The following is a 27,469-nucleotide window of genomic DNA, read 5'->3' on the forward strand; positions in this document are numbered from 1 at the left end:
CTTTCTCACATATAAGCCTATTTGCCTAATCCACATTGGAGTGAGGTAGATACTTTTGTTTTAGTTTGGTTTAATTCAGCGTCACACTGCACCAATTTAACCAGACTGGGAAAAAACAGAGAAACATAATCGCAAAGGTCTTGGACACTTCATACACGGATCACTCCTTTCTCTCGCTCACTTGTGTCTGAATTCTCCATTCTCTCCTGGCCAAATGAACTACATCAACCTGGAGAAATATGCGCTAAGGGGCCCACACACCTGCCATCAGGAGGATCCCGTGTATAATGCCTATTTTTTTCATGTTGGTGTTTACTGAGTTGATGCTGACCACAATTACGTATGTATATCACTGTAAAATGTAATACAGGCCATGCCAATGTGAAATCGATTGCTAAGTAATGGCCCTAGCATGAAGGTTAAATCCACTCTGCGCCCCTCCAAGAGGGGATTAGCCATAACGGCACTAAGTTCACGGCAGAATCCCCACTTCACTGAGACCATTCACACACATGACCTCAGCATCTGGGTCTGAATCGGCTTCATTCAGGCAAACCACTCAGACTTAATAAGCAGGCCAGATCATATTTATATTATGATTTCAGCTCCGGGCATGATCAGATGTCATTTTAATTACCGTTAGCTCAGATTGGAAAGACACTGCTTTTTAACAAAACACTCATTGTGAAGGGGATTTACTGCTTAATACACATCTGGGAAAAACAGATTTCTTTTCTTTTTTAGGGGAATTAGTTTTCTAATTGTTAGTGAATTTAAACAAAGCTGTGTATTGTAACAGATGCAATGTACTGATAATCAGTTATTTGATATATCACAATATAACAACCTTGAGCAATATCGTTACCGATGACTTTAAAATATTATCACGAGCCATGCCTTCTATTTGAGAGGAGGTTCTGTAGTAGGCAGCATTTTTGAGAAGCATATCTTTGCCAAAGTTATGATTTCTTTGCTGTTTAAGTGCTGGCCAATGAGAACACAGGTAAGCATGGAAAACCAATCTTGTAACGATATTGTAAATTGTGATAAGCGGCTAAGCATATATTACAGTATCAAAAATAGTAATATGGGGAGATGCCTATATGAAACAGAGAGGTGCCCTAATTCCATAAGTAAGGAATAAAACATGACAAAGTATGCTGTTATAGAAAAATAATCAATGATGCTGTGAAGTGATACGGTATGAAGTGAAGTAAAGTTACTGTAACCACATGAAAGTTGAATATTTTCCAATAACTGCACTTACTGAAATGTTTTATTCCTCTTATCTCACACCAATTTGCCAGTGATTATGTTTTTACTAATTAAGGAATGACACATTGTACTTTTTATCCATTTATAGTTACATTTAATGTTGTGGAACATCCATGAGACATGTTAGTTCCTGTTATTGATTACATTATAACAGTTATAAACAGTCATCACTCACCAGCCCCCCTTTTGTCTTTCTCTTGAAGTTAGTAAGACAGAAAAATGCAGTTTCTCATGTTAGAGCCGCAAGAAAGCACAAATCCCTCTGTTCTGCAGCGGAAAACTTACTGACTCCTGCAAAATGCTGACACTGGAGACTCCTTTCATAAATGTTAAATAAACATATCCTTACTGAAGACTTCACTGTACCAACAGTTATATGGTTTTCTTTGTTAAGAAAAATGTATAATTTGAATCATATGATATAAACCTGTGATATGTAGCTGATGCTATTGTTGAAGCTGCTGTTATGGAAAATTAATCAACACTGTCTGACTAATCTAGACAGAATTGAATTCAGCAGCACTGTTGTGTAAATCTGTTTACTGATCATTCCTTAATAATGGCATGCCACTAAATTGCCTCATTAATTTGTAAAAACGCCACAAAATGGCAAATAGTATTTCCATTTCAAACGTAGCCCTTGAATCTTGACTCAGGATGTCCACTGCCATTCTGACTAATTTATAACATTTACACTCTGGAGGTAAGAACAAGGCCTTTCAGCCTTATTATTAGTCGCTTTCATCACTTTCCTTCACTTTTTTCCCCCCTGACTTGTTCCCTTTCTATCTTTTCCACTCTCGAGTTCTTGATATTTCTCATGCCACAGAGAAGGAATTCTCTCTCGGCATGAAAACACATCTGAAGCTGTAAGTACTGGCAAACTCTGACATTTACAATAGCATGTGTTAATAATAATTCCACTACACCATTTTACAATTCTAGCTTTACCTTATAATGGACCTAATGAGGAATTTAAACCAATACTTGTCCAATATGCAGAATATTAACCACCATGTTCTTCAGTAAAGGTTTTGAATATGCCTTTTATATAAGTAACACCATTAAACTCCCATGTTGACACTGTGTGGTCCATTTCACTTGATTTATTAAAAATTATTCATCTAATTTTCTTTCCTTTTCTATGGCATGCCACCAAACTCCTTCATGAATGTGTAAAAGCACCAGACTTTCCCAAGCACTATTTCCATTTCAAAGGTAACCCTCAACTGGCATCTTTGTCAATTTCACAAGGACCATGTCGTCCACTGCTCGGGTTTCCGTTTTGACTAATTTATAACATTTATACTCTGGAGGTAGGAACAAGGCCTTTCAAACTCATTATCTGTTGCTTTTATCACTTTCCTGCTGACATGCTCCCTTTTCTCACTCTTTTCCACGCTCTCCCGGTTTCCCCTCCCTCCAGTAACTTTCATTAACCTCACCACAAATGTGGCCTGCTTCTCGCATCACTTGTCTGTTAAACTGTGGCCTTGCTTCTTTCCATTCTCTCAGTATTAACACTCATGCCCTGTTCACTCTAGGCTCTATGTAGCACCCTAAAATGATTTTTGGCCCTCTTGATGAATTGTTCTACGTAAAAATGTTCTATATAGAACCCTACAACAGAGAGTTTTCTCTTTCAGAAATGGTTTAACTGGAACCCATTAAAAAAGCTTGCACCATATAATATACAGCAATGGAACTAGCAGTGGATGTTGCATATACATGTAATTGCTGACTGGAATCTGATGTTGTCTTCCGCTGTTGTAGCTCATCCACCTCAACGTTTGGCATGTTGTGCCTTTCTGCTCACCATGGTTGTAAAGAGTGGTTATTTTTGAATCAGGCTACGTTTACACGACAATGGTGTAGTCAAAAAAGGAAAGGTTTTCCTCTTGCGTTTTCAAAAAGTTTCACGTATACACGACAACGTTTTCAAAACGATTCGCGTTTACACATATCCGCGATAACGGCCAAAAACGCTGTATTACGTATGCCAGGCCAGTAGTTGGCGCTGTCACCTTGTTAGTTGGTTGTAATATTGGTGAAGTAAATCCACACTTTGCTGAGGAAGCGTTAGCAAACTCTTGAGCAGCAACAACACTACCATGTACTCCGACATTGTTGTGTATGTTTGTTCGCGCTTGCCTTTACAACAGACACGTACTGCGCATCTGTACATACCTAACACGTACTACGCACACGCATGATGTCACCGTTTTCAAACATTCCCATATTGGGTGTTTACATGGAGACGATAACGGCTGCGTTTTCAAAAACTTGCACTTTGAAACCCGTTTTCAAAAATATGCGTTTTCAGTCGCCAAAACGCCGTTGTCGTGTAAACGAACAGGCAAAACGCATAAAAAGTTTCCCGTTTATGGCTGAAAACATTGTCGTGTAAACAGCCCCTCAGACTGGCCAATACCTTCTGACCTCTCTCATAAACAAGGATTTTCTGTCTAGAGTCATGCCTCACTGCTTACTGGATGTTTTTTGCTTTTTGCACCATTCTTTGTAAACTCTAGAGACTGCTGTGGATGAAAATGCAAGGAGTTTCTGAAATTCTCAAACCAGCCCATTTGGCACAAACAACCACGCCACGGTCCAAGTCACTGCGGTCAAAATTATTTCCTCTGGATTAAACTAGGAATGCGGTGAGGTGGCAACGCTACTCGCTGTGCCACTCTGATGCCTGAATGTAATTTTTATTATATATAATTCTCTCTTCATTAGAAAAAACGGAACCAAGCAAATAAAGTTGGAAAATGTTTGTATTGTTTCACATTTAGTTAAAAACTGCTTAAAACTGATCATTTCACACGTTATATTAGGATTTCTATCAGACTCTGAATGGGGTTTACTTATGACCTCACAGGGACTTTTACAGGCTATGATTTGTGCTCTAAGAATTGCACATTATGGACAGAAATACACTACTGCGATTATATTGTAACATAGTGCAGTTGTAAAATACCTTGCAGTATATTAGTTATATTAAAACACACCAGATGTGTGCCATGGTTAAAGACTGAATTGCATTCATCTGACCAAAAAATTAAGCACAAACCATTTAACCATTAAATCGTTGTTCACCACATAAAATATCACCATAATGAAAGAAGAAGCAGAGAGCAGAGCGAGAAAGAGTTTATAGTAGAATGAGTTAAATAAAGGAGAATCATGTGAAAGAGGGGAGGAAGAGACGGGTGGCAGTGTACCTCTGCTTAGGAAGGTAGGTGAGGGCTTCTTGGGCAGTTCGCTGAAGCCGTTGGCATCCAGTCCAGCTGTTTTGCACTCTTTTTTCTCAGCAGTTGTGGAGGCACTGGTCTCCATTGTGGCTGATTCTGCTGGAGCAGAAAAAGGAAAGACGAGTCAGGATGCATCAAGGAAGAGCTAGAGAGACAGTGTGGACACATCAATACCATTCTTTCCCAACAGAGGGCATTCGGAGCAACTTTTCTCAGGCGATCTGCCTAAAGCTGTTCATTTTTCCATCTGAAAGTAGGCGAGGTATCGTACTCACAAACAGCAAATAGACTTCACATCACTTCTCTTAACATTTATTCAAACCTCTTAACATTTATTCACACCTGAATGCTTTGCTTGATGCAGAATCATTCTCAGCACCCTCTTTTGTGTGTGTGTGTGTGTGTGTGTGTATTATATATCTGTCTAGGTGTGCTTTATTTCCTACATTTGTACGTGCTGAAATGGTCTCACGGTTACATGTATTATTATTATTATTATTATTATTATTATTATTATTATTATTATTATGTACATTATTTACTGCAGTAGTTAACAATAATATTGAGAAAAACCATGAACTTTAGCATTAATACACCAGAAATAATGTTAACAATGTAACGCAATGCATGTATTAATTGATATTTCGTGATCTTAGTATTGTAAGTTTTTATCTAGATAAAGGATGAGTGCGAGAACCTTGTTGTTTTATTATTTAAAAAAAAAATATCATCCCAGTGTTACTTAGTGTATTAATGCAGAAGATCGTAGTGTGATCATGTTAACTATAGTGTTAATGTGAGTTAAGGGAACCTTAATGTAAAGGGTTATTATTATTATTATTATTTACTTTCTTTGCTTTCTATCTTTCCTATTTGGATTAATTAGTAGTCTTTGAACATATTTTAAACAGATAATACTGATTACCACAGATTTGTATCTTCAACAACACATAAAAAATAAATAATGAAAATGAATTACATATTAAAAAAAAAGGGCCGTATCATGAAGTGACAGTGTTCTACAGCTCAGGCTTAGGTCGTCCTGGTCACAGCAACCAAATGGTGCACGAGGATTACATCTTTCTGCTGTATGACTCAATACCGTGTCCTGGCGGTCAGCCTCTATGACGGCTTTATTCGTTTACTCACTCATCCATCTCTTATCTCTCGCTTTTTTCACTCAAGGTAAGCCGATTAAGGGAGGTGCCACACTTGCGCACTTCGATGGCATCTGTTTCGGTTTTTGCTCGGCCAAGACTGTCCTGGGCTGCACAATTTTTTTAGTGTTTTAATCGTAATCACAATTTTTAGATTATTCAGGTAATTAAACATAATCAACTGCAATAAAGATGAAGTTATCTAATTGGCTAACCTTAATTTGTATTAATCCTGAGATTGGCGCATTAAACTGTAAGCTTGAACATGTTTGTTTGTTTGTTTGTTTGTTGTTTAATCATGCATTCACAACTGATGAATTTAAGTAGTAGCTTTACTCTAATTTTTAAAATTAATTTATTTAGTCTTTCAATTTATTAAATTATTTATTCGTTTATTTGTTTGGTTGTTTATCATCTAATCATATTTATATGAATAATCAGTTGATCATTTAAATTTTAATTTTGAAATTCTTTTATTTATTCTTTAAATTCATTCATTTTATTTATTTGCTAATATTATCTAATCGTTTTCATATTAAATTGCAATTGATGCCATTAAATGCATTACATTTATTTAGTTGTTTGCTTGTCAAATCATTTGCAATATCTTTTTGCATCAATCTGCAATTGCAGTCATATTCTCTTTCAAAGATTTGTATATTTGAAATAATGTAGGATATAATACATATAATGTACAAAAAATGTAATGGGAAAAAAAAAGCCCTGTGACGCTTGTGTCACAACTCTCTCACTGGCACCTGTGAGTTTGTCACAGGATTCAAAGAGCAAAACTGAGATCATCTCCTCCAAGGCTGTAACAGCTGCCTGACGTTCTGTTGCCAAATCTGTCATAGAAAAGAAACGTGCAACAAATCCTGTGATCTGTTTATGAGACCCGGTCATCACTTTGATCATTTATCATGCAGCAGAATAACACAGTCGTCCCATAAAATCAATCTTTTGGGCTTCTTGGCCTGGGATCTTCCTAACATTGGCAGACCAATGTGATGACCACACTCTTGAGCTGTTTGATGTTGTTTGATTGACAGCTGCATTATATCTAAACTACACATTATATCTAAACTATGTGTAAGCCATAACTGCTGTGTTTACCTAGGCATGAGAAAGTGAGACATTTAGCAGGCTAACACCTAACTCTACGTCTAAGCCCGGGCTTTTTTCAGACAGAGTGACTGAAAAACCATTTTGCTTCCTCACTAACTCATTATCCCACAATCCCCCACACAGATCAGGACCCCATGGAGCCATCCTGGGCCACCAGTGTGACATGACAGGATAGTACAGGTGTCAAAGACCAAACAGACAGATGGCCATGAGAGCAAACAGGTAACAACAGGCACTTTTTTTCTCTCTTTTCTGTCAATGGTCAGCTGCCAAGAGCTGGAGAGGAAGAGCGAGGGAGGAAGAAGAGGCAGGAGGCAGGACAAAGAAGGGCTAATCCCTGATCAAAACCTCCTACGTCTCCTTAAGACAGAGTTCATCACAGTTCAGATGAGAGATTTGCCACGACCCGACGCGAAAGATGCTGCGGCAAAGATGGAGTATTACTCCACAGTTTTGCGCGAGACATGCATCGATAATGATAACACACACAGCACTGAGCACAAATCCTGAATGAAAGACGTTACACATGAGTGTGCCTTCAGAACAATTTTAAACGTCATATTTGTATGATAGCGATCAGATCTGTACAGAGACTGGAGAAACATTAAACAACCTTATAATTAAGCATAGTTAGAAATTCATTCATCTTCAGAAACCACTTTATACTGGTCAGGATCGCAGTTGTTCCAGAGTCTATCCTGGGACCACTGTGCACAAGGCGGGAATACATCCTGGATGGGATGCCAGATCACTGCAGTGTACCATGCATACATAACCGTATCTATATCTATATTTGGATTTAAACCTAAAGTGAACATGGCCTAAAGGAGTTTTCTAGCTTACTTTCTTTTTTCCAGGGACATACCACTATGCTCCTGGAAACACTAGAAAACACTAGAAAAACCCAGAGGTAGACATGCCAGCACTGTCAGCATGCTTTGTGAATTCTGGCTCTGACAGCTCCTCAACCTAAGCTACATCACTCGAGTTCATAACTGGTCTTAACTGTTTTCTAAATCCTGGTCGTGCAGTAATTATTTTTGTTTGTACCAAACCGTGATATTTTCTAATGAATTTTCTGGTTCTATTTCACAAACTATAAACACAATAGTAGCATAATTTAAACCACCGCCACCCTGACCAGGCAGTTATTAAGGATGAATAAATGAAAGCCGCTCATTTATGTTAATGATCATGATCTTTTTTGTCCCGTGAGCTTCATTTATATATGAAAATAAAAAACCTGCTGCTCACCTGACTGTTTTTGCATCCCGTGGGATCCCAGTCCCGATGCTCACCTATAGACTCAACCATATGCCCCGTGAACTTTTCTTAAAAAAAAGAAAAAAAAAAAAACTCCACACAGACAGTAATCTGAGCTCAGGATCGAATCAGGGACCCTGGAGCTGCACCACTGTGCCACCAAGTGAGAAATTTTTCCATGAAAAAAAAATCTATAGCTATGATACTAGATGTATAACAGCCCATAAAAATATGTCAGATTCTCTTCTTGTACTCCGAACATAAGAAAGAAGTTTTGTGTGAATGTTTTCACTTGATTGCTTTCTAAATGGTCAAAGACACAGATTTAAATAATAAACACAAAGGCTAAAGAATGTACGGATTCAAACCTCAATCTATAACCTCTATTCACACACAGGCCATTCAGCCGTACCCTGCCTGAGGCTTCCCAATCATGGCGTTATTTCTATTCCATTCCTAGCTCTTGAATACATGAAAAGAGGTGCGAAAGGGTCTGATGGACAGGCCTGTGTGCTCCTTGGGGCAACAGCGATGGCCTGCTGTCTTTGAAGAGATTTAACAGGTGTGAGGGAGCTATTCTGCTTTACGGACCAGACGGATGTGCTCCAGTGACGCCATACTTGTAGCATCAGAGGCCTCATTAGGACCAAAGGCCTAGGAGCGGCCTAAAGACTTTTCTCTTGTTAATTACATTCACCTTGTGGCAAAGAGACTCTATGTGTGCGCTCAAAAGCCTCAAGACTTCTAAATGACAGAAGTGTCACTCCACGTCAAGTGTGAACAAGACATTACAGCCCGGGTGTGAATGTGTGTAATGCAGGCGCCTTTTTTTCCAGAATGATAGGGATTAAGCTTGATCACTTCAATCATAATGTCATTATGCCAAGCATTTAAATAATGCACACATGCGAAATCCTCATCAGCTTCAGACAAAGAGAAGGATTAAACAAATGAGAGGGAATTATTCGTTCTGCCTTAATCGAGCTCCTTGAGTTAACGTACACAAGGGCCGCATACAGAGCGGTTAACCCCAACCTTGCTTTGTCAACGATCGCCTCCTTTAGGTACACACACACGGCCATTCAGCAGGGCATGATAACCAACAATAGGAAGCTTTAGCGAAAGGTAATTGAGGAGAACAACAACTTCTGAACTTAACTCTCTCCCATTCAAGGCCCTCATTGTGTTGAAATCAATGACATGTTTGTTTTAGCACCTCGTTCTCTCTCAGCAGGCCCACGGCTTCTGTTCAGGCGCCCTCCCTCCAAAATCCTCCCAAAGAACATTGAAAGGGAATGCAAACACATTTTCAAAGAGCTTGTTTGAAGATCTTAACTCTCTCTTCCTCCTTCTTTTTTTGACTTTCCGAGAGACGCTGCACTGGTTGGACTGCCACAAATGCTTCGGGGAAAAAATCTGAGAAGTTGTGTGTCACTTATAAAAGTAAATGTTTCAAACTGTCTACATGAAGAATGCTTCACATCTTTGCGATATTAAGACGGACAGCTGACAAATGCTCTAGTAAATGTCTGTGTTTCATTCGCAGGTGAACAGTTGTTATGGAGAGAGAGAGAGGGGGAGAGGGAGAGAGAGAGAGAGAGAGAGAGAGAGGGAGGGAGAGGGAGAGAGAGAGAGAGTAGGGGCCGATATGTAGTCCAGTCCATTTCCTGTGTGACAATTTCATTATTTCAAACAAAACCCAGCTGCTAGATATAAAGCATGGTAAGTTCCATGGGCTGTTCATGGAATTAAACTGATGGCTCTCTGTGGTCTCTTTAAGATGATGTCATTTAAATACTTTTACTTTTTTGCACTTTTTTTTTCAAATGTTGACTGATCGTTGATGAAGTTAATGACATTATGAAATACTATTGCTTAGCACCCAGTAGAGGGCCTGGGTGTAACAACTAAGCTGATCTTGAGTCAGCAGGCACTGAATGTGGGTTAGCAAAGGTCTTTAACAAATCAAAAGTCTGCCAGAGAAACACTGTTAGGTCCTTGCCCAAGACCCTTAACCCCCCGTTTCCTCAGGTTCTTGAATATCGCTGACTAACATACTCGTTTGAGCTGACAAGAAGTCTATGATAACTCAAGTAACCACTTTTTACAACCACGGAGATCAGAAAAGCATCTCAGAAGGCAAAACATGTCAAACCTTGATGCAGATGTGCTACAACAGCAAAATACCACATCAGATTCCACTGCTGTCAGCCAAGACCTGGAATCTGAGGCTACAGTCGGCACAGACTCACTGAAATTGAGCAGTTGAAAACTGGAAAATGACCAAGCAATGTTTTTCCAATCTGCAAGTGTCCAGTCTCAGTAAGCCTGTGAGTTATTTTTTCATATGTTTATCTGCTCTGCTACAACGTTTTTCCAAGTACTCAGTTCGCTGAAATACTTTTCTGGACCGCCGTCCACCAGTTGCCGACCCTCGCTACAGAATAATTATGCTATCATCCAGGTGCTGGTATAAAATCTAGCATTACAAATGAACCTGATGAAATCAAAGTACTTGTTTTTGACAACCGAACTTAGCAAACCTATGGAAAACCTTAACAGAAGCAAACTAAGCTGCAAATTCTACATGTTTATGCTCGAAAAAACATGCATCATATCTGCGTATTTTACGACCAAGTATTTTGGTCATCCAACACATTCCAAACATGTCACACATGTTTAATGTGCAGTGAAAATAGCCTTTTGGTACACGGTACAAAATTAGCATCTATTGCTGCAATAGAGCACACAAGGGCCTCAATTCGACAAATTCAAGTCATCCGAGACAGAGTTGGGAGAGAAAGAAAGAGAAAGAGGCATTCTCTACGTCTGATAAAATGAATGTCTTCATATTCCAGGTGCACTGAGCTTTCTGGAGAGCCGTTTGGCTCATCATGCAGGATTACTTACAGAAACCAACAACCCATCATGCTGAGTAATTACAGCCCGAGCTGTCGGCCAAACAAATGGCTCTGACAGAACACTGAAAGGTCACGCAGTAAAATCCCAGAGAATTCATTGAGCTATTTCTCTCTCTTGTGTTCGTGTCTGGTGCGATCATTCAGGTACACCGCTGGTGAGGCAAAGTGCTCTCTTATGGCACATAGTGGGGTTAATGATACCTACATATGCAGGACAGAAAGAAAAAAAACCCACCAAGTCTACAGGATGGGGGGCCAAACATCAACAGTACCACTATATTTTAACATTTCCAAAAGTAGGTAGACGTGTCTAATTTTATTCTTACACCTCAGGTTCTCAAACTTTTTGTAGCTCTTTAACTGTAAAATAAATTCCACTGACTTCCACAGCACAGCTTGATTTCAGGAACTTTATTTAAATGTGTACAATATATTTAAATTACATTTTGTCTATTTATTAGAGCTAGACAGCTTTCTATTCCAACAGAACACATTAGGTCCAAGTTGATATTATTTCTGTTCCTACTTGTTATTAAGGTTTGGATTTAACCAATTTAATTCAAGTGACTAGTCAATTGGCTAATAACTATAAGAACTCAATAACAACTTTGATATCAGACGGCCGTGATTTCCATCTCTGTAACTAAATGGAAAAAATGCTTCCCAGACCCCAGTTTGAAAAACACTGACTTTTGACAGTATAGATGGTAAATGAACTCTTATTAAAGCTTAGCTTTGCCCTTATTGCACTGAATAAATCAAAACCTAGTTCTTTGTAAACACTGACATACACACGTCACGTGATGTCCACAGTTCCAAAATGGCAGATGTGACGCAATTCTTGTTGCTTTGGGGTGTACAATAAAGCTTGTTTTATCTTCATATTGTTAAAATAAATTTAAAACGGGGGAAACTGTGTAAAGATCATGCCTCAGAAACCTAGCTGCATGCATTTTTTTGCCCTTGGTTGAGGACAGAAAACTTCGTGGAAATGGACTGAAACGGTTAGTGTGGCAAAACAAAAATGGTGTCTTCGAAGATTCACACTGACTTGATCACGCTTATTTGAAATCTGACGTTTGGGGACTGTAGAGGGTGTTCTTTAAGACTTCTATGAAGTTTAATGTGACCAGATTTTCTTGGGCAATCCCTTAAAAATTATACTAAACTAGCACGACATGCTACACCAATGCAAATTCAACGTAGGCCTGGTCTTATATATAACATATCTTTTAATATAATTACAGTGAACTCCATTGTGTGACCTGGACCCCTTCATTGTAGTGTAATATAAAGATTTACATTCACACAAGCCCACTGCAGTTAACTCTGAGGCAGTTGGGGCTGTTGTGTGGATCACTGGTGTACTGGAGTCAGTGGGAAGCCTGGGGGTGTTTGTGGCTTCCCCCTGTGAGAGAATGCAGCAGGGGGAGGCATGTGAACCTGTGGATAATGGAGACGGGGGGGAGGTTGAGGTGAGAGAGGGGTCCTATGGCTTGGATCACACCCCCTGCTGGTAAGTGCAATATCCTGTGGGTGATCTCTGTGGGTTTGGTCAATGTCAAACAGATGTTAGGATTACAACCCCAGCTGAACTTCTGGAGAAGAGTCACTGATGGGAGGATCTGTCCTGTCTTTCCGAATCAGCCTCTAGAATTATTACCGCTCCAATGTGCCAAGCAGAGCCATTTCACAGGGTTACATAGCTGAGACGCTTTTCCAAAAACATGCACATCGTTCTTGCCTTGGGCTATGGCCTTCAGAGCGAACCCTTGGGGAAACTTCCTATTGCTTCAACACTGCTGGGCCTCTGCAATGTTTTCTTCATTTTTTTTTTATGTTACTACCTTTGATCCAGTGGCCAAATGGTGTTGTTAAGAGACACTTGTAGTTTAACAGCCTGGCCATGCTGTAAACGTCCTCTTCTGCCGCTGTTTGAGGAGTGAGGCCAGTCAAATGCCTCACCACACACTGGACTACAGTTTTAAGAGTTTGCCAACAAGTTGAGATGGGCCATTGTGCAGACATCCAGATGGCAGTTTAAGAGATGGCCAACTCTGAGACAGATAGTATAATAGTATGACTAGCAATCTCAAAACCTAATGGTCATGTGATTCTTTCTGTCTTCTTTCCTCATCATTTTATGAGATTTATGAGACCACAGTTTTGTATACTGGATTCTCCTCCATGATCCCGTTCAGAAGTCTGATGTATGAAGCTAGAACAGGCTCAAAATTTCCAGGGCAAGGCTCTGCACAAACAATTGTCTAGATCCTGCACCATAAAACCAAGTTGTTTTTTTATTTAAAAAAAAGAAGAAAAAAAAACACTTCCTTCTTTCTATATCCTGATGCTAAAATCCTCCCTGTACACTCCTGGGACCACAAATTTATTGGAGCAAAATGTCAGTATGATTTATCCAGCCACCTGCTTCAGTCTTGACCTTAACTTAAACATAGCATGCATAACTGTATCATGGGTACCCAGCTGAATTGAGTTAAAAACCACACGGCCAGACAGGACAAGATGAAGGCTCGCGAGAGCCTTGTATAGGCTACTTTATTACAGCCTAAATTTTCCAAGTGTTGGAAAAGATGAAGGATGCAAGCACAGCTGCCTGAGAGCCATCCCTATCTTTGAGATAGTGCAGACCAAGATCTCTCAGCTGGGCCCTGACCCCAAACACTGATTGTACGAGTGTGTTTGATTGCTAACAGCTAACACATGGAGCTTTTTATTCGGGGCATCTCATGTAAGCCCCGTCTTCCCATCAGGCTGTTTTAGGAGTCTGCGGCTTGGCTGCGTTTCGCTTTCTTTCGTTTTCATCTCTCTTCATATGAGGCTAATGAAGAACATGCCCTGCGAAGGCCTGCGCTGTAGCTCTGTTACTCAGACAAATAAGTTATCCAGGATTGCGCCACCACAATGAAGATTTCTCTTCAGTCGCAATAACCGAACTGCTATAGTGTAAACATGCGAATCCTGCAATGCCGTGTCCTGAATTGTTATGCATGCTCAAAGCAGCTGATCTTTGTAGTTCATTAGGGGGTTTTCAATCAAGTGTTTGTCTTAAATGTGTATAGTTTTGGAGTGAAAGTGATGATGATACATTGGCAGACCCACAGTGTGCTGCTGTCAAAAGTTCTTTAAGAGACAGTAGAGCATCACTTGGTTGCACCATCCCTCTAGGAATTAATTAAGTTGTGAATCAAAGGCCGCCAAGAGGCGCTATGGATACCCGTCACATTTCATAGTGAGGCGAGTTTCTTCTGCCCCTGGTGGCATGCAGACCTTTGATTTCGAGGCATCTCATGGTGTATGATGTCCTTTCATAAGACATTCGCTGTAATTAGATGGTGCTTGATGCTTGATTGTTTCTGCTTGATGAGGACTTCTCATGCCTCGGTTGATGTGGGTCTGACTGATCATTTTAATCTCACTGAATTAGTTTCCGAATGAACTGAATCTGAGTTTATTACGCCCCTAAAGCTGTGCTGCAGAACAAGGATGCCTAGCAATGTGAGGTGAAACTCAAACACTTGAGCCAATACCAGCAAGAGTAAAGTAGATATCGTAGAAAAAAAGAAAGAATTTGATCTGATCCTACAACAAATTGGGCTTGAAGTATGAGAGAAGTGCTTGAAGTGCAACAACGTAAAGTAGCAGGATAAAGAAGGTCATGTGATAATAACACGTGATAATAACACTAGCCACGTGGCCTAATGTTAACAACAGCAACAACAACCAGTGAGATATTAAGCAAAGCAGTTGCTTAAGTGTGAAAAGTGTGAGTTGCAATCAGCTATGTTCACATAATTCATGATAAAGTACACTTTTTTTGGGATTATCTGGGAAATTCAAATCTGTTTTTTTTTCTTATAAATAACTTTATTATATTTATTATTATATTTGCAATACAAGTGACTTTTTGTGGTAGAGAGTTTGACTTATTAAAAAAAAGCTGTGTTTTTGTATATTATATATATTATGTATATTTCCTATATGTTTTAGCTGAAGTTCAGTTTAAAAAAAAAAAGAATCATTTTAAAGCTTAGTAGTTTTTAAAGGAAAAACTACTGGATGAGTATTGATAATGGCTAATACTCAAGGTTTCAGCATTAATCTCAGAAAAGAAAAAGTGGTGTGGTGCTATCTCTATCAGTTAGCTGTCTCGAAAATGAAACAGCAAATAAATAATATATATTTAATATAATAATATTTTAATAATACTTTAATAATATATATATCTTTTTTAAATCAATAATATAAAAAGGGGGGTTTTGAGCATTTTGTCAGGATTATATAATAATATAAACATTCTAAACATGAAGCTATGAATGGATTTGCCACTGCGCTCTTCAACAAGATGCAATTTGAAGTTGCTTTGGCAAATAATTGATAAATTAATGAGTTATGTGTAAATTATTGTAATTCACTGAGCAATATGTAAGATATTTCATGTTGTAAACAACATCACATAGATTTCTAAAAAAAATTTATAATAAATTTCTAAGATTGTAAGGTAGGCAAACAGAGACAGTCACAATACTACAATATTCTATATCCTAAACAACGTTCAGTGAGCTGGTAATCATGAACTAAAATAAATATTTTTTGCGTTTGATAACGATGAATTGTTGGGCAAATCGAATTTTACAAACCAATCTCTGAGGCAATATTCTAATCTAATGCATATACAACATGATATTATCCTTCCAAGGCCACCTGAAAATCAAGAAGTTATGAATTCTACATGAGGTTAATGGATTAAACCTCATTCTAAAGAATCTAAAAAGCAAAAGCAGGAAAGAAGAAACTTCCTTTATCAAGCACTGTTCGGTTCATTAAGCAACTCTGCTCGGTTCATATAAAATACTTGCATATAAAATTGCTCCCCTAGCATTCATACTTCATTTGTAATGTACTGCCCCCCCTTTTTTCCTCTAGTGACTTAATGCAGACTTTCACAGACATACAGCATTCCAACCTAATTCGTGATGACAAAACTTTTTTGTTTTAATTGTTGTCTCTCATGAGCGCCTACGTGTCATTTCTTGTCTAAGCCTAACAAGGAATATCTCCCGAACGGCCGCATTCCTTCATGCAAAAATTCACCTTGACACATGCACGTCTTGTGGCGCCCTCGTCTTCCCTGTTATCCCGCGTCCCATATGGAGTTTATCTACGTCTCTTTGATGAGCATTCCCATGTGGTCGGGAGCTCGGGCTGCTGGAGAGGGGGAACGGTTTACTGTGCTCTTCATCAGAGCAAGTCAACGCAAGCCGGGATTCAGGAAAAAGCAAGACAGAGAGAGAGAGAGAGAGAGAGAGAGAGGGAGATGCTGGCCACAAAAATTGCCTGAGGACAAATCACCCCTGACTGGTAGAGAGATTTCTCAGAGCAGACAAGAAACAAAAATATTAGTGTTCCGCTGGTCTGGGTTTATGGAGGCAATTACACATGTTTGCCCTTTGGAGAGACTGAAATAATACTTAGCATGGGAGATAATGCCGCCTGGTAATAAAACCCTAACAACAAATAAACAAAAAAAAAAAAACTTTTCTTATTAGTAACATTATGAAAATAATGGCATTCTGACACAGAGTAAAATCAGCCAATGATCAATCTAAGCGCGTTCCTCCATGCTTCAGCCGAAGTAGATAATGAACCTAATATGGCAACGAGAAACAATGGAACCTGAGAAGTTTCTGAACCCATTTATCCAAAATCAGCCCGGTATAACATAACATAGATTTTCAGGGGTCACTGCCTCCATTGAGACACCACAATGAAGTGACTTCTCCAGGGGTCAACTCCCCTCGGATTCCTCCATATAGCCAAGAAGAAGTGACTTCATATACTCCAATGAGAAAGCCCATTGTGCTCGGTAGTCTTGGGGAAAAAAGAAAGGAAAAAAAAAGAAAGAGATGGTCCCCTGCTGACCTGGGCTCCAAGCTCAATCACACATAGAAATGTGGAGTTACTACCTAGACTGGGAAAAAGTCGACTAGTCTGAGAGGAGACAGGATGTCGGCTCAGAAAAGGTTAAGATTAAAAAGTGCTTCAGGTTTCAAACCAAATGTTTGGTTGGAATAATAAAGGAGGTTCTATCTAATGTGCCTATTAAAAATGTAATTTCAAATGGGGGAAATTAAAAGCAGCAAAAAATAAAAATAAAATAAAATAAAAAAGCAAGCCCTAAACTTTTTACCTATTTGCATATTTGCACATCTCACTTGTGTTGAGACTTGGGTTATATCATTAGGATGATATTAAGAGATTTGTAATAGAACCACAGTTCTCCTCACACAGTGTTTAGTTCATCAAAAGAAAGCACCAGAGGGAAAAGGGCTATTTGATGAAGCAGGGCTGTGTGGGGTAGGCAAAGGGCAAGATCTTCTGCCCTTTTGCCCTCACTGGTCCAAGTAAAAGAACATTTAAAACAAACCTGGCCATAGCTTCGATATGCTTGTGGTTGACAAAGATGCAAGACACTTTGAAGCAATTAAACATTTTTGAACAACAGTTGCTTTATAACCAAATGGCACCCGTGAGCTTCTCATTTAGGGTTTGCCAAGGTGGCGGTTTTTACACCAAACTGGGTCAGTGGGTGGTGTTTTTGAGCTACTTTAAAAATAGTGTGTGGCCTCCTATATCTTGTTTTAAAGAAAATAATTGAAATATAATCTAACCAATTTCCACAAGAATAAGCCATAGCAAACAAAGGGAAAGTGTAAGTGCAGACAGTACATCTATGATTACAGGGAAACCTTTCCGCATAGGTAGGCTAGGTACATCGCCACATCATGTGAGTGCTTTCAAAGTGGAGTACTGAAACTAGTGATCATTCATTCTATGCTTTTCTTCTGATATAGTCCACCATCATAATGGTCTAAATACACTAAAAAAAAACTCAGTGAATGAACTTAACTCAAATGTGTACATCAGTTCCACCTGATTGGATTGTGTTCCATTAACACAGTTTGTTTTACATCCAACATGATTTGATCATGGTTTTTTTTTCGAAGCACTGACTAAAATTGAACTCTGTGCTCCCACCTAAGCTGAGAATTGAACCCAGCTTGCTAGCATTCAGCATCACCTACACTAACACGGCACTATTCTACCACGCACGTTCTAACTCCATGAATTTATTTCTGCAGTTTCAGTTCCCGTCAGTTCAAATGTCCTCATGAGATTTCATAATGTAATTGGTTTACGTTAATACTACACGAATTGATCACACTCACTCTGCACAATTCAATCTAGAAATGAGAAACTTGTTTAAATTAAGTTTAGTATAAGCAATAAAATCATGTTTTGATAAGAAACTTAATATTTTTATGTAAACTATACATAATATGTTTTAAATCTGACTGACCACATATTCCATTTTTTTCAGTGTATGAAAGAACGTAGTGCAAAGACTGTTAGAGGGAAAGGAGGATTATGGAGTGGATAATAGTATAGTATAATACCAGCTGACGATCAAAAGCCTGTACTGCAGATGAGAAGAGATCAGAGATGCGTGCGCACCACGGTGACCTTGTTTTCCTCACGCAAAAAGACTGAGAAACACAAGAAAAATGTGTCTCCCTATTCCAGCACCTGGGAAATATATATATAAATAAATATATATATAAATAAATATATATATATTTTTTTTTGGGGGGGGGGGCTGGAAATTTTGTTTAGACCTAGTAACCCTGGTCTTATTAAATGTTTCCAAAGATGTTGAATAACTTATTCGTGTCTCAATCTAAATATTAAAAAAATATTTAAGTGTCAAAAATGAAGCATAAGGCTGACACATGCACTAAATTTTATGTGTTAGGCCAGCTAGTCTAGATCTGTTTTTCATTTTATAATCATTTAAAGCTGCCTGGAACCCAGTGCAGTTTTCCACACAAACCTAATGTGCAAAATAATAATAATAATTTAATAAAAAAAATTTTTAAAAAAGCCTATACACTATATATAAAGGCATAAAAATAGAACTGGGCCTACAACCAGCAAGGTGAATTTTTAATATATACATACACACACACACACACACACACACACACCTAAAAAATATTTAAACTGTTTGATATCATATATATATATATATATATATATATATATATATATATATATATATATATATATATAAAAACACACACACACACACATATGTATATATATATATATATATATGATATCAAACAGTTTAAATATTTTGGCCTGTAACGTTGCACCGACTGTGTACCGCACGCCCGTGCGGGAATGCGTGAAAATGGCGCCGGAGGGCTCGCGGGAGTGCGTTGAAAGGGGGCGTGGTCATCACGCGGTCCGCCGCGGTCGGTGAGCGCGAGCTCGGGCGGACTGAATGAGCTGAATGGGGTCCCGGCGCTCTTTCACATCCTTTCAAAACCTCTTCAGCCTGACTGCTGGGACTCTTCATAGCGGACAATAGCAAATGCACTAAAACTTTTTTTTTCTTCTTTTTCTTATGCTAATTCCTGTGACCGGGTCCTCACATGAAAAAAAACTCCCACTCCCACCAACTGTTTTTTCGCCTCTTCCTCCAAGATTTAAATGGGCCAATTAGAGTTTTTTCCCTGCTTTTTTGCCTTGTTCTGCCTCCTTGTCAGCTACATTTCTAAGCACACAGGCCCTTTCATTCTCTCCCAATGAATTGCAGAGTTTTTCTTCTTCTTCTTCTTCTTCTACTTCTTCTTTCTCTCTTTCTCCACACCCATACATAATGATCACACCAAAGCCACTTGTGTAGAGAGACCATAACAAACAACACATGAAACTGATTGCTGATATTTATTCTGAAACCTTCAGCATAAAGCTCCAGAAAACAGCAAAAGAAAAGCTGGTTTAGTTTGGAGAGCAAACACAGGGCCTTTCAACTAACAGCACGAGCTTTTCACAAGCCCTTGAGCTCATGATAGCTAGACTTAACAAGATTTAATTACACTATGCATATCTACTCAACATGCAAAGTCTGATCTTAATGACGTGGACCTTTCAAACTTTGCATTTGATTTAGTTTTTTTTTTTATTTTTTGCATTATTTTATGCAATGCAATTAAATATGATTGCTTTGCCTACTAGTAAATAAAATGCACGATAAAATAAAAGGAGAAATTTGAATTTCGAATGTGGAAAAAAAACAAAAACAAATAAAATGCACGCGCTCAAAAGGAGTAAGCAGTCAAAACTTTATCACAAAACTCCAGCCCTCAGTTAAGGCATGGTGTATGGTTTAAATTTTTGGGAATCCGGGCTCTAATGGCACTGGCGCCTCTCCACCTTTCCGATCAGATTTTGTCCCATATGGATCAAGTTGCAGACAAAAAGATTTTTGAAATTCCAGCGCCAAGCCAGTTGAAAGTGCAAACAAGAGTTTAAGGGCAGCTCCGATCTTATTTACTTTATCTTTATTGTAGCATGAAGCATGTAATGCACTTTAAAGACAGGTTTATTATTATTATTATTATTTTAATCAGATAGCAACAGTGTAAACAAGCATGCAAACAAATCGGGGTTTAATTCTATAGATTTATGTGATCAAAGCACTCAAAGTTTCTGTAGAAACAGAAATGCATATATGCATAGTTTTACATGCACTGTTTATATATGCACAGTTAGTTTTATTTTCTTTATATCTAGACAGTTTTATAGTTTGATGTGTAGCTCTGCGTGAGTGAATGCACGAGCTACAACTTTTCCATAGATATATATAATCGTTAGTAATATATGAGCTTACCTTTTTAGTGTTAATGTTTTTCCTGGTTCACGTGTCCAAAAGCTGAGGCTTGGCTCTTCTTCTTCACGCCAGACTTTCTCGCTGCAGAAGGTAGAAGCTTGTCCCTCGCGGCGGGACCCGAACCGCCATCCGAGCGCAGCGCAAACTTCGCCAAAACTTTGCCCAAACTCTCCGCGATCATTCAGCGCGCTTCACACGAGAGCTCGCGCGTCTTCGCGTCACTTCGGATCAGCGCAGGAACTTCTGTTTTCGCGCGACGAAGCCTTTCCGCAACCCAACCATCGCTCGCGCACAAACAGAAAGGAGCTGAAGCGCACGGAGATTTGGGACGGTGTGTGTGTGTGTGTGTGCGTGTGTGTGTGTGAAAGAGAGAGAGAGAGAGGGAGAGAGAGAGAGTGAGTGAGTGTGTGAGTGTGAGTTGATCTCTCCGGGCTGATCTGTGTTCAGTCTGATCTCCTTCTCTTCCCCTCTGGTCTCTCTCTCTCTCTCTCTCTCTCTCTCTCTCGGTAAGTTTAACCATTTGCTGTTCCAGATGGGCCGGGCTAGTGGAGCGCGCGCGAACACACACACACACACGGAGAGAGAGAGAGAGAGAGAGAGAGAGAAAGTTTGGTGTTCTGTGTTGTGTGGAAAAGAGCAAACAGCAAAAAAAAAAAAAAAAAGAAAAAGAAAAAGAAAAAAAAAATCCCACGTGTACTCATCTGTATCCAGAAGGAAACACAGTGTTAATGCATCACTAGGGCATTGGGAGTGTAAAAGTGCATACAAGTAAGACTTCTGAAAATAGTTTTATTTTATTTTTTTTTTAGCTTTCCAGATATCCAGGCCTAGACCTTTAGAGTTGAAGCCCTCAACGATTCATAGTTTGTTTGTGACCGGATTCTCCTCCATGCAGCTCTCATCCGTTTGGATTAAAAAAAAAAGAATAAGAAAAAAAGTTCCTGGTGATTTTGGCTGAAAAGCAAAAATCTTTCAGCATTTGCTTAAATCATTCAGCTTAGGCAAAAGTTGAAAAAAAAAAAAGTTGAACGTTAAATAAACTCTCACAGTGTTAACTCTTTCATTAAACTCTCACAGTGTTAAGTTAACTCTTTCATTAAACTCTCACAGTGATTCTATACAACATGGATTCATCTCGTGATGTGTCTGTATAAAGCTAAATTAACCCTTACTGTATTTATAGAAAACAGCAGGAATACAAGTTCTTTAAGAACAGCTAAACTTAACCTTATAGTTTTTCTATAGAACAGCTGGATTAAACCTGAAAGGGTTTATATAAGAACAGCTGAATTAATCCTTACAGTGTTTCTATAGAACAGCTGGATTAACCCGTAAAGTGTTTATATAAGAACAAACTGATCGACCCTTACTGTGTATACATAAGAACAGCTGAATTAATCCTTACAGTGTTTCTATAGAACAGCTGGATTAACCCGTAAAGTGTTTATATAAGAACAAACTGATTGACCCTTACTGTGTATATATAAGAACAGCTGAATTAATTCTTACAGTGTTTCTATAGAACAGCTGGATTAACCTGTAAAGTGTTTATACAAGAAGAGAAGAATTACCTTTTAATGTACCTATATAAAAACAGCTGGACTAAACTTCACAGTGTTTCTATAAGAACAACTACAATTACCCTTACAGCATTTCTAAGAACAGCCAGATAACCTGTTTTAATGGTTCTGTAAGAACAGCTGGATTAACCTTTGCAGCATTTATGTAAAACAGATAGATTGGCCCTTACAGTTTTTATATATGAACATCTGGCTTAATCCTAACAGTTTTTATATAAGCATAACCAGCATGATTAACCATTACAGTGTTTACACAAGAACAGCTGGATTAACCTTTACATTGTTTATATAAGAATAGCTGGATTAACCCTTAAAGTGTTTATGTAAGAACAGCTGGATTATCCTTTGCAGTATTTCTATAAGGGATTAACCCTTAAAGATAAACCCATTTATATACTGTAAGAACAGATGTCTCATCCTTTACTGTGTTTATAAAAGAACAGCTGGATTAACCATTACAGTATTTCCATAGAACAGCTGGATTAACCCTTACAGTGTTAAAATGAGAACAGATGGATTGACCCTTACAGTGTTTCAGCAGGACAGCAGGAATCATCCTTAAAGTGTTTATATAAGAACATCTGAATTAACTCTTATATTATTTTTAGGGCGGTTGGATGAACCATTATAATGCTTCTATAAGAACATCTGGATTAATGCTTACAATGTTTGAGAACAGCTGGACACAAATAAACACTGTTTGAGTTAATTCAGCACTGTATACACTGTATTGACGCTAAAGGAGTTTATTTTTGCTGCATAGGCTACCCAGGGATGAGTGAGTTACCAGAGGACAAGCATAAGAGATAAATTACGACTGGCATCGTTTTTATGTCTTATGTCTTTTCTGTGTATTTTGTGTCTTATGTCTTTTCTGCGTATTGTACAAACACAACAAGTGTGATGACCAGAATGGAAAATACAGACGAAACTGCTCAAACATTCACAAATCAAAAGGTTTATCCTTCATTACCAATAACAATACTGAGCCAAAATATTAATCATTCAGATGTTTCTCTCTGGAGCACCTTTAATACCATGCTGGCGATGCAAGTTCCACTTCTGACATGTTTGGCCAAAGTCAAAAATTGTACTATGTGTCTCTCTAAGTTATATGGCTTCTGTTTAATTGTAAGAATCTGCTATCGATCGAAACACAAATGTATGCTAAGGAAATTCTCCATAAATCTCTCTCAAGTTTGTAAAAAAAAAATAAAATAAAAAGAAATGTTAAAAGGTTCCTACTTTTGGTGGATTTGATTAGCTGGATTAAAAATCAAATCTATTTCTTTCAACTCTAAAAAATCCTAATTCTGCCAAGATTTTTAACATATAACAGTGTCAGGTCTCAGATGCTTTAGAAAAAAAAATAGAATGAATATTTCTACTTTTTTAAACAAAAATTTCAATCATTATAAATGGTATATAGCACTGTTACTTCTGATAATGCCTATATGAAATAGTTGATTTACAGTAAGATGTCTGAACAGCAGAATCAGATGGCACTAATGGCAGCCAGTGCCATCTAGAGGATAAAGAGTAAACTGCAGTGAAAGAACTGCCTTCCTTTCAGGGTGTCAAGACTCTACTCCTAGAGATGTGTAGTATTGTACTTCATTTAACACACCTTATTCAACCAAATCTAAACTAAACTTCTGAAGTGTGTTAGAAGTGGAAAACCCAAACCACCATAGGACTCCCTTTGTTTCAGGAATAAACTCGTGGCATTACAGGCTGTCTTCAAATGAAAACTGAAAACTCACCACTTAATAGAACACTAAATCTACAAAGCTTATTAAAAAATGTACTCTCTTCTTTAGTGTACTCATTCTTGCATTAACGCATATGTAACAGGGTTTTAGCCTTCAGTATTCTCAGAGCGTAGCCTATTTGCACTAGCATGAGGATATGTTTTCAGCAGAGATTTCAATGCACTTGTGAAAGTCGCTCTGGATAAGAGCATCTGTTAAATGGTGATGTAAATGCAAGCATAAATGTAAATGAGCCTGAAAAGTGGTTTGGGGGAAAATTAAATTCACATGCACTTTTTTTTTGCTCAGCTTCAATGTGTAAACTTTGTACCTTTGCTTGTCACTGGGTTGGTAGCCGTAATGCTACATGTACATTTAATATGTATCTTTCATTTATGGATACAGTATACCCTGTATACATATCTTATATCATTTAATAATGTAAGGTACACAGTTAGACCATACTTACCCTTTAGAGTAAAGCTTTAAAGGTACACTATATGCAACTTTTTAGGTAAAAAAAAAAAATAATAATAAAAAAAACCCTAAGGTATATGCATGAGGATGACAAGTACCAGTGACAAGGAATGGTACAGTTTAGTACCCTTTATTCTGATTATTTTTCTGACTGTAGTCAATCAGACAGTTTTACTTGAACTCATTTTTTTTTTGCTTCTTTGGTTCTACATTGATGCTGGGAGGCATAAAGTAACTAATGGTAAGAAAAAAATTCCTTAGAGCATTAAAAACTTTAACGGAACCAAGACTCAAGAAGAGGGAATCGATCCTCTTCTGGTTAACACCATACAGTATAGCAGAAATATCTAGGTTTAACATTTCATATATTAAGAGATTAGTGAAATGAGTCGAGCATACCAAGGCACAGGAATTGTGGAAATTAAGAAATGTAATTTATTTTTCATAGATGTGGAACACGGTGTTGTCATTAGGGATGATGGTATAAGGATATGGCATTATACTGTGGAAAAGTGCCTTCTGAAAACTCCAGCTTGGTCTGACTAGCTACCAATTGCCAAAACACACACAGAGTTGGTTACACTAGTAGACCATCACCATCATTGCCAGCTGGTAAGTGCTGGTAGAAAGGAAACAGTTTCTGAATTACTGCACAAAGCAATGTACAAAGTACAAAGAAAATGACACAAGAGTAAAGCAATCAAGGACTCTCAGACTTTATTCAAGTAAATAATTTACCAGCTGGCAAAGATGGTGATGGTCTACCAGTTTGACAGGCATGCTGTGTGTTTTGGCAGAATAGCTGGATTTTTCATCAAAAGGGAAATATTCCAATGTAGAGAGACAGATGCTACCACAAAAGAAATATTTTTGAGCCATGTTTCCCTTGAAGTATGCTGAAAACTTGTTTGGTTTTTAATTAAAGAGACAAAAAAATCATTAGAAAAGGTGTTTCTATATTAATTTGATAAACTACAGAAGGCAAATCTTCTTTTAAGACCTTTAAGACAAATGACCTTTTACTTTAACCTGATAGATTAGAAGCACTTCTTGCACTGCAGCTGCAGTTTTGCTTTTTCATTTCATGCCCTTTGAAAATGCAAGGCCGAAAAATTGAATATTTGGTTGTACAATTATATATGAGCTTCTGAGGTAACAAGGTGGTTATTTTTTTAAATAAAAAACAATTAATATATTGAGGAAAATCCTTTTACACAGTAAATGCACAGAGACAAGAGCTATATCTAAAGTTGATATGACACTACTAATCTGGCCCAGGGTAAGATAGCATGGATCAAAAGTTACTATAAAAATTACTGTAAAAAAGAAAAAGAAAAGAAAGAAAGACAGAAAGAAGAAAAATGACAAAATGGAACAGACGCAACTTGTGTGCTCTGCCTAATGAAACAGCTGCTGAGGTGACATGGTGGTTATTTCATAAAAAGGCATGGCCACGAATTAATGTATTGAAGCCATGAGCTATAAGATGTGGGCAGGAATTGTGTAACTTGAGTCCACGCTGTGGGAAAATCATACTAAATCATACTAAAATCATTAGTACATGCCTCCAGTCAAGCCAGCCATATTAGAAAGTGGAGTGTGCAGGAAAAAAAGGGTTTTTAAGGTAATCATCAGGTGCTCATGGATAAAAATCTCTTTTAGTTAAAATGTAGACACTAGAAAAGTTTACACATTTTGCATTAATTACTGTACGTAGCATATTCTTCCTACAGTAACATGCTCACTTTGCAGGTTTGTTCAATGACAGAAATCCATTATGTAAATATAATGTGCAAAAAAACAATGAACATCTCAGTTCTGCAGTTTACAATAATTAGGTAAAATAGATATTTTTTTTTAAATGGAAACATCTCTACTTTATTGCTTTTGAATGAAATCACTAAAAGTTATGCAAGGAAACAAATAAAATGATCAGTTGCTCAATTTTGAGGCTGATTTAAAAAAAAGTTTCAATAAGTAGACAAAATAAATAGCACAAATCTCACAAATGACAATCCATACAGTGTAAGAGGACGCCAACTCACTTTGTCGTTTTTAAGATATATGAAAGCAAACTTGAGAAAACGTAAGATATAAGAAAAAGAAAGCTGTAGGAAATTGTGACATTCCCTTTTTTAGAGGCTGATTAAAAGCTAAATTCCAATAAATAGAAAAATAAATGATATGGCAAAGGTCCTCTCATAACATGTGCTCTTTTAATATGAAATCAATTCAGTCAATTCACTGTGAGAATTGTGATCATGGCTTGAAAACATTAATTCTTGGCCCCTCCTTTAAAAAACAAACAAACAAACAAACAAAAAACAACACCATGTCAGCTCAGTGGTTCCATACTGTTAGTATATTGTGATTTTTTTCCCCATATTTTTCCGTAAGTTGCCGTATACATGTTATAGATTTTGCTGCACTCATTTCTGCTCTGCTTGTTTTAATTAAATTCACAGAATTCATACCAATAATATGGCATATAACAAGTCATATAATGTCTCATAATACATTTAAAATGTCTACACATTACAACGATCTTGTTTTTCCTACATTTAAGAATAGGAAGTGCACTGTATGCATTGCGATGGCCCCATCTAGTGGAGAAGAAGGTGCGGAAGAAGGTGTGATGTGAGTTTAATACACTTCCTTTTGGAGAAGATCTGGGATTTTTAAAACCTGTCCTTTTCCTATTAGTTCATTTGTAGTTACCTAGTAATTCATAGTAGCTGAATAAGGGAGGAAGCTCCATGCAGTGTGCTGTTACAGGACAATAATCAACTACAGGGTGGTGATGCAAAGTGGAGTTACTCTTACCACCCTAAAGTTGATATTTTCTTATAACAGGATATCCCAAAGTGTTTTAGTTCTCATATAGTACAGGAATTTGCAATCGTTTG

The 27,469-nt window shown here is 37.9% G+C and overlaps 1 protein-coding gene across 2 annotated transcripts in view; it reads right to left on the reverse strand.

Moving 5' to 3' along the window:
* gli2b (GLI family zinc finger 2b) overlaps positions 1-21,258 on the reverse strand; it is an 83,156-nt gene extending 61,898 nt beyond the window's left edge. Inside the window, exons 1-2 of one of the 2 annotated variants that reach the window (XM_026930672.3) lie at positions 20,756-21,258; positions 4,500-4,625 (exon numbers count right to left, since the gene is read on the reverse strand). In XM_026930672.3, coding sequence (XP_026786473.2) covers positions 4,500-4,614 — 115 coding nt within the window. In that variant the 5' untranslated portion in view covers positions 4,615-4,625; positions 20,756-21,258. Of the gene's footprint in view, positions 1-4,499; positions 4,629-20,755 lie in introns of both variants that reach the window. The other variant, XM_026930671.3, reaches the window with a different exon arrangement.
* Positions 21,259-27,469: the final 6,211 nt, after the last annotated feature.

The sequence above is a fragment of the Pangasianodon hypophthalmus genome, chromosome 11, assembly GCF_027358585.1.
Source record: "Pangasianodon hypophthalmus isolate fPanHyp1 chromosome 11, fPanHyp1.pri, whole genome shotgun sequence".
Taxonomy (NCBI): Eukaryota; Metazoa; Chordata; class Actinopteri; order Siluriformes; family Pangasiidae; genus Pangasianodon; species Pangasianodon hypophthalmus.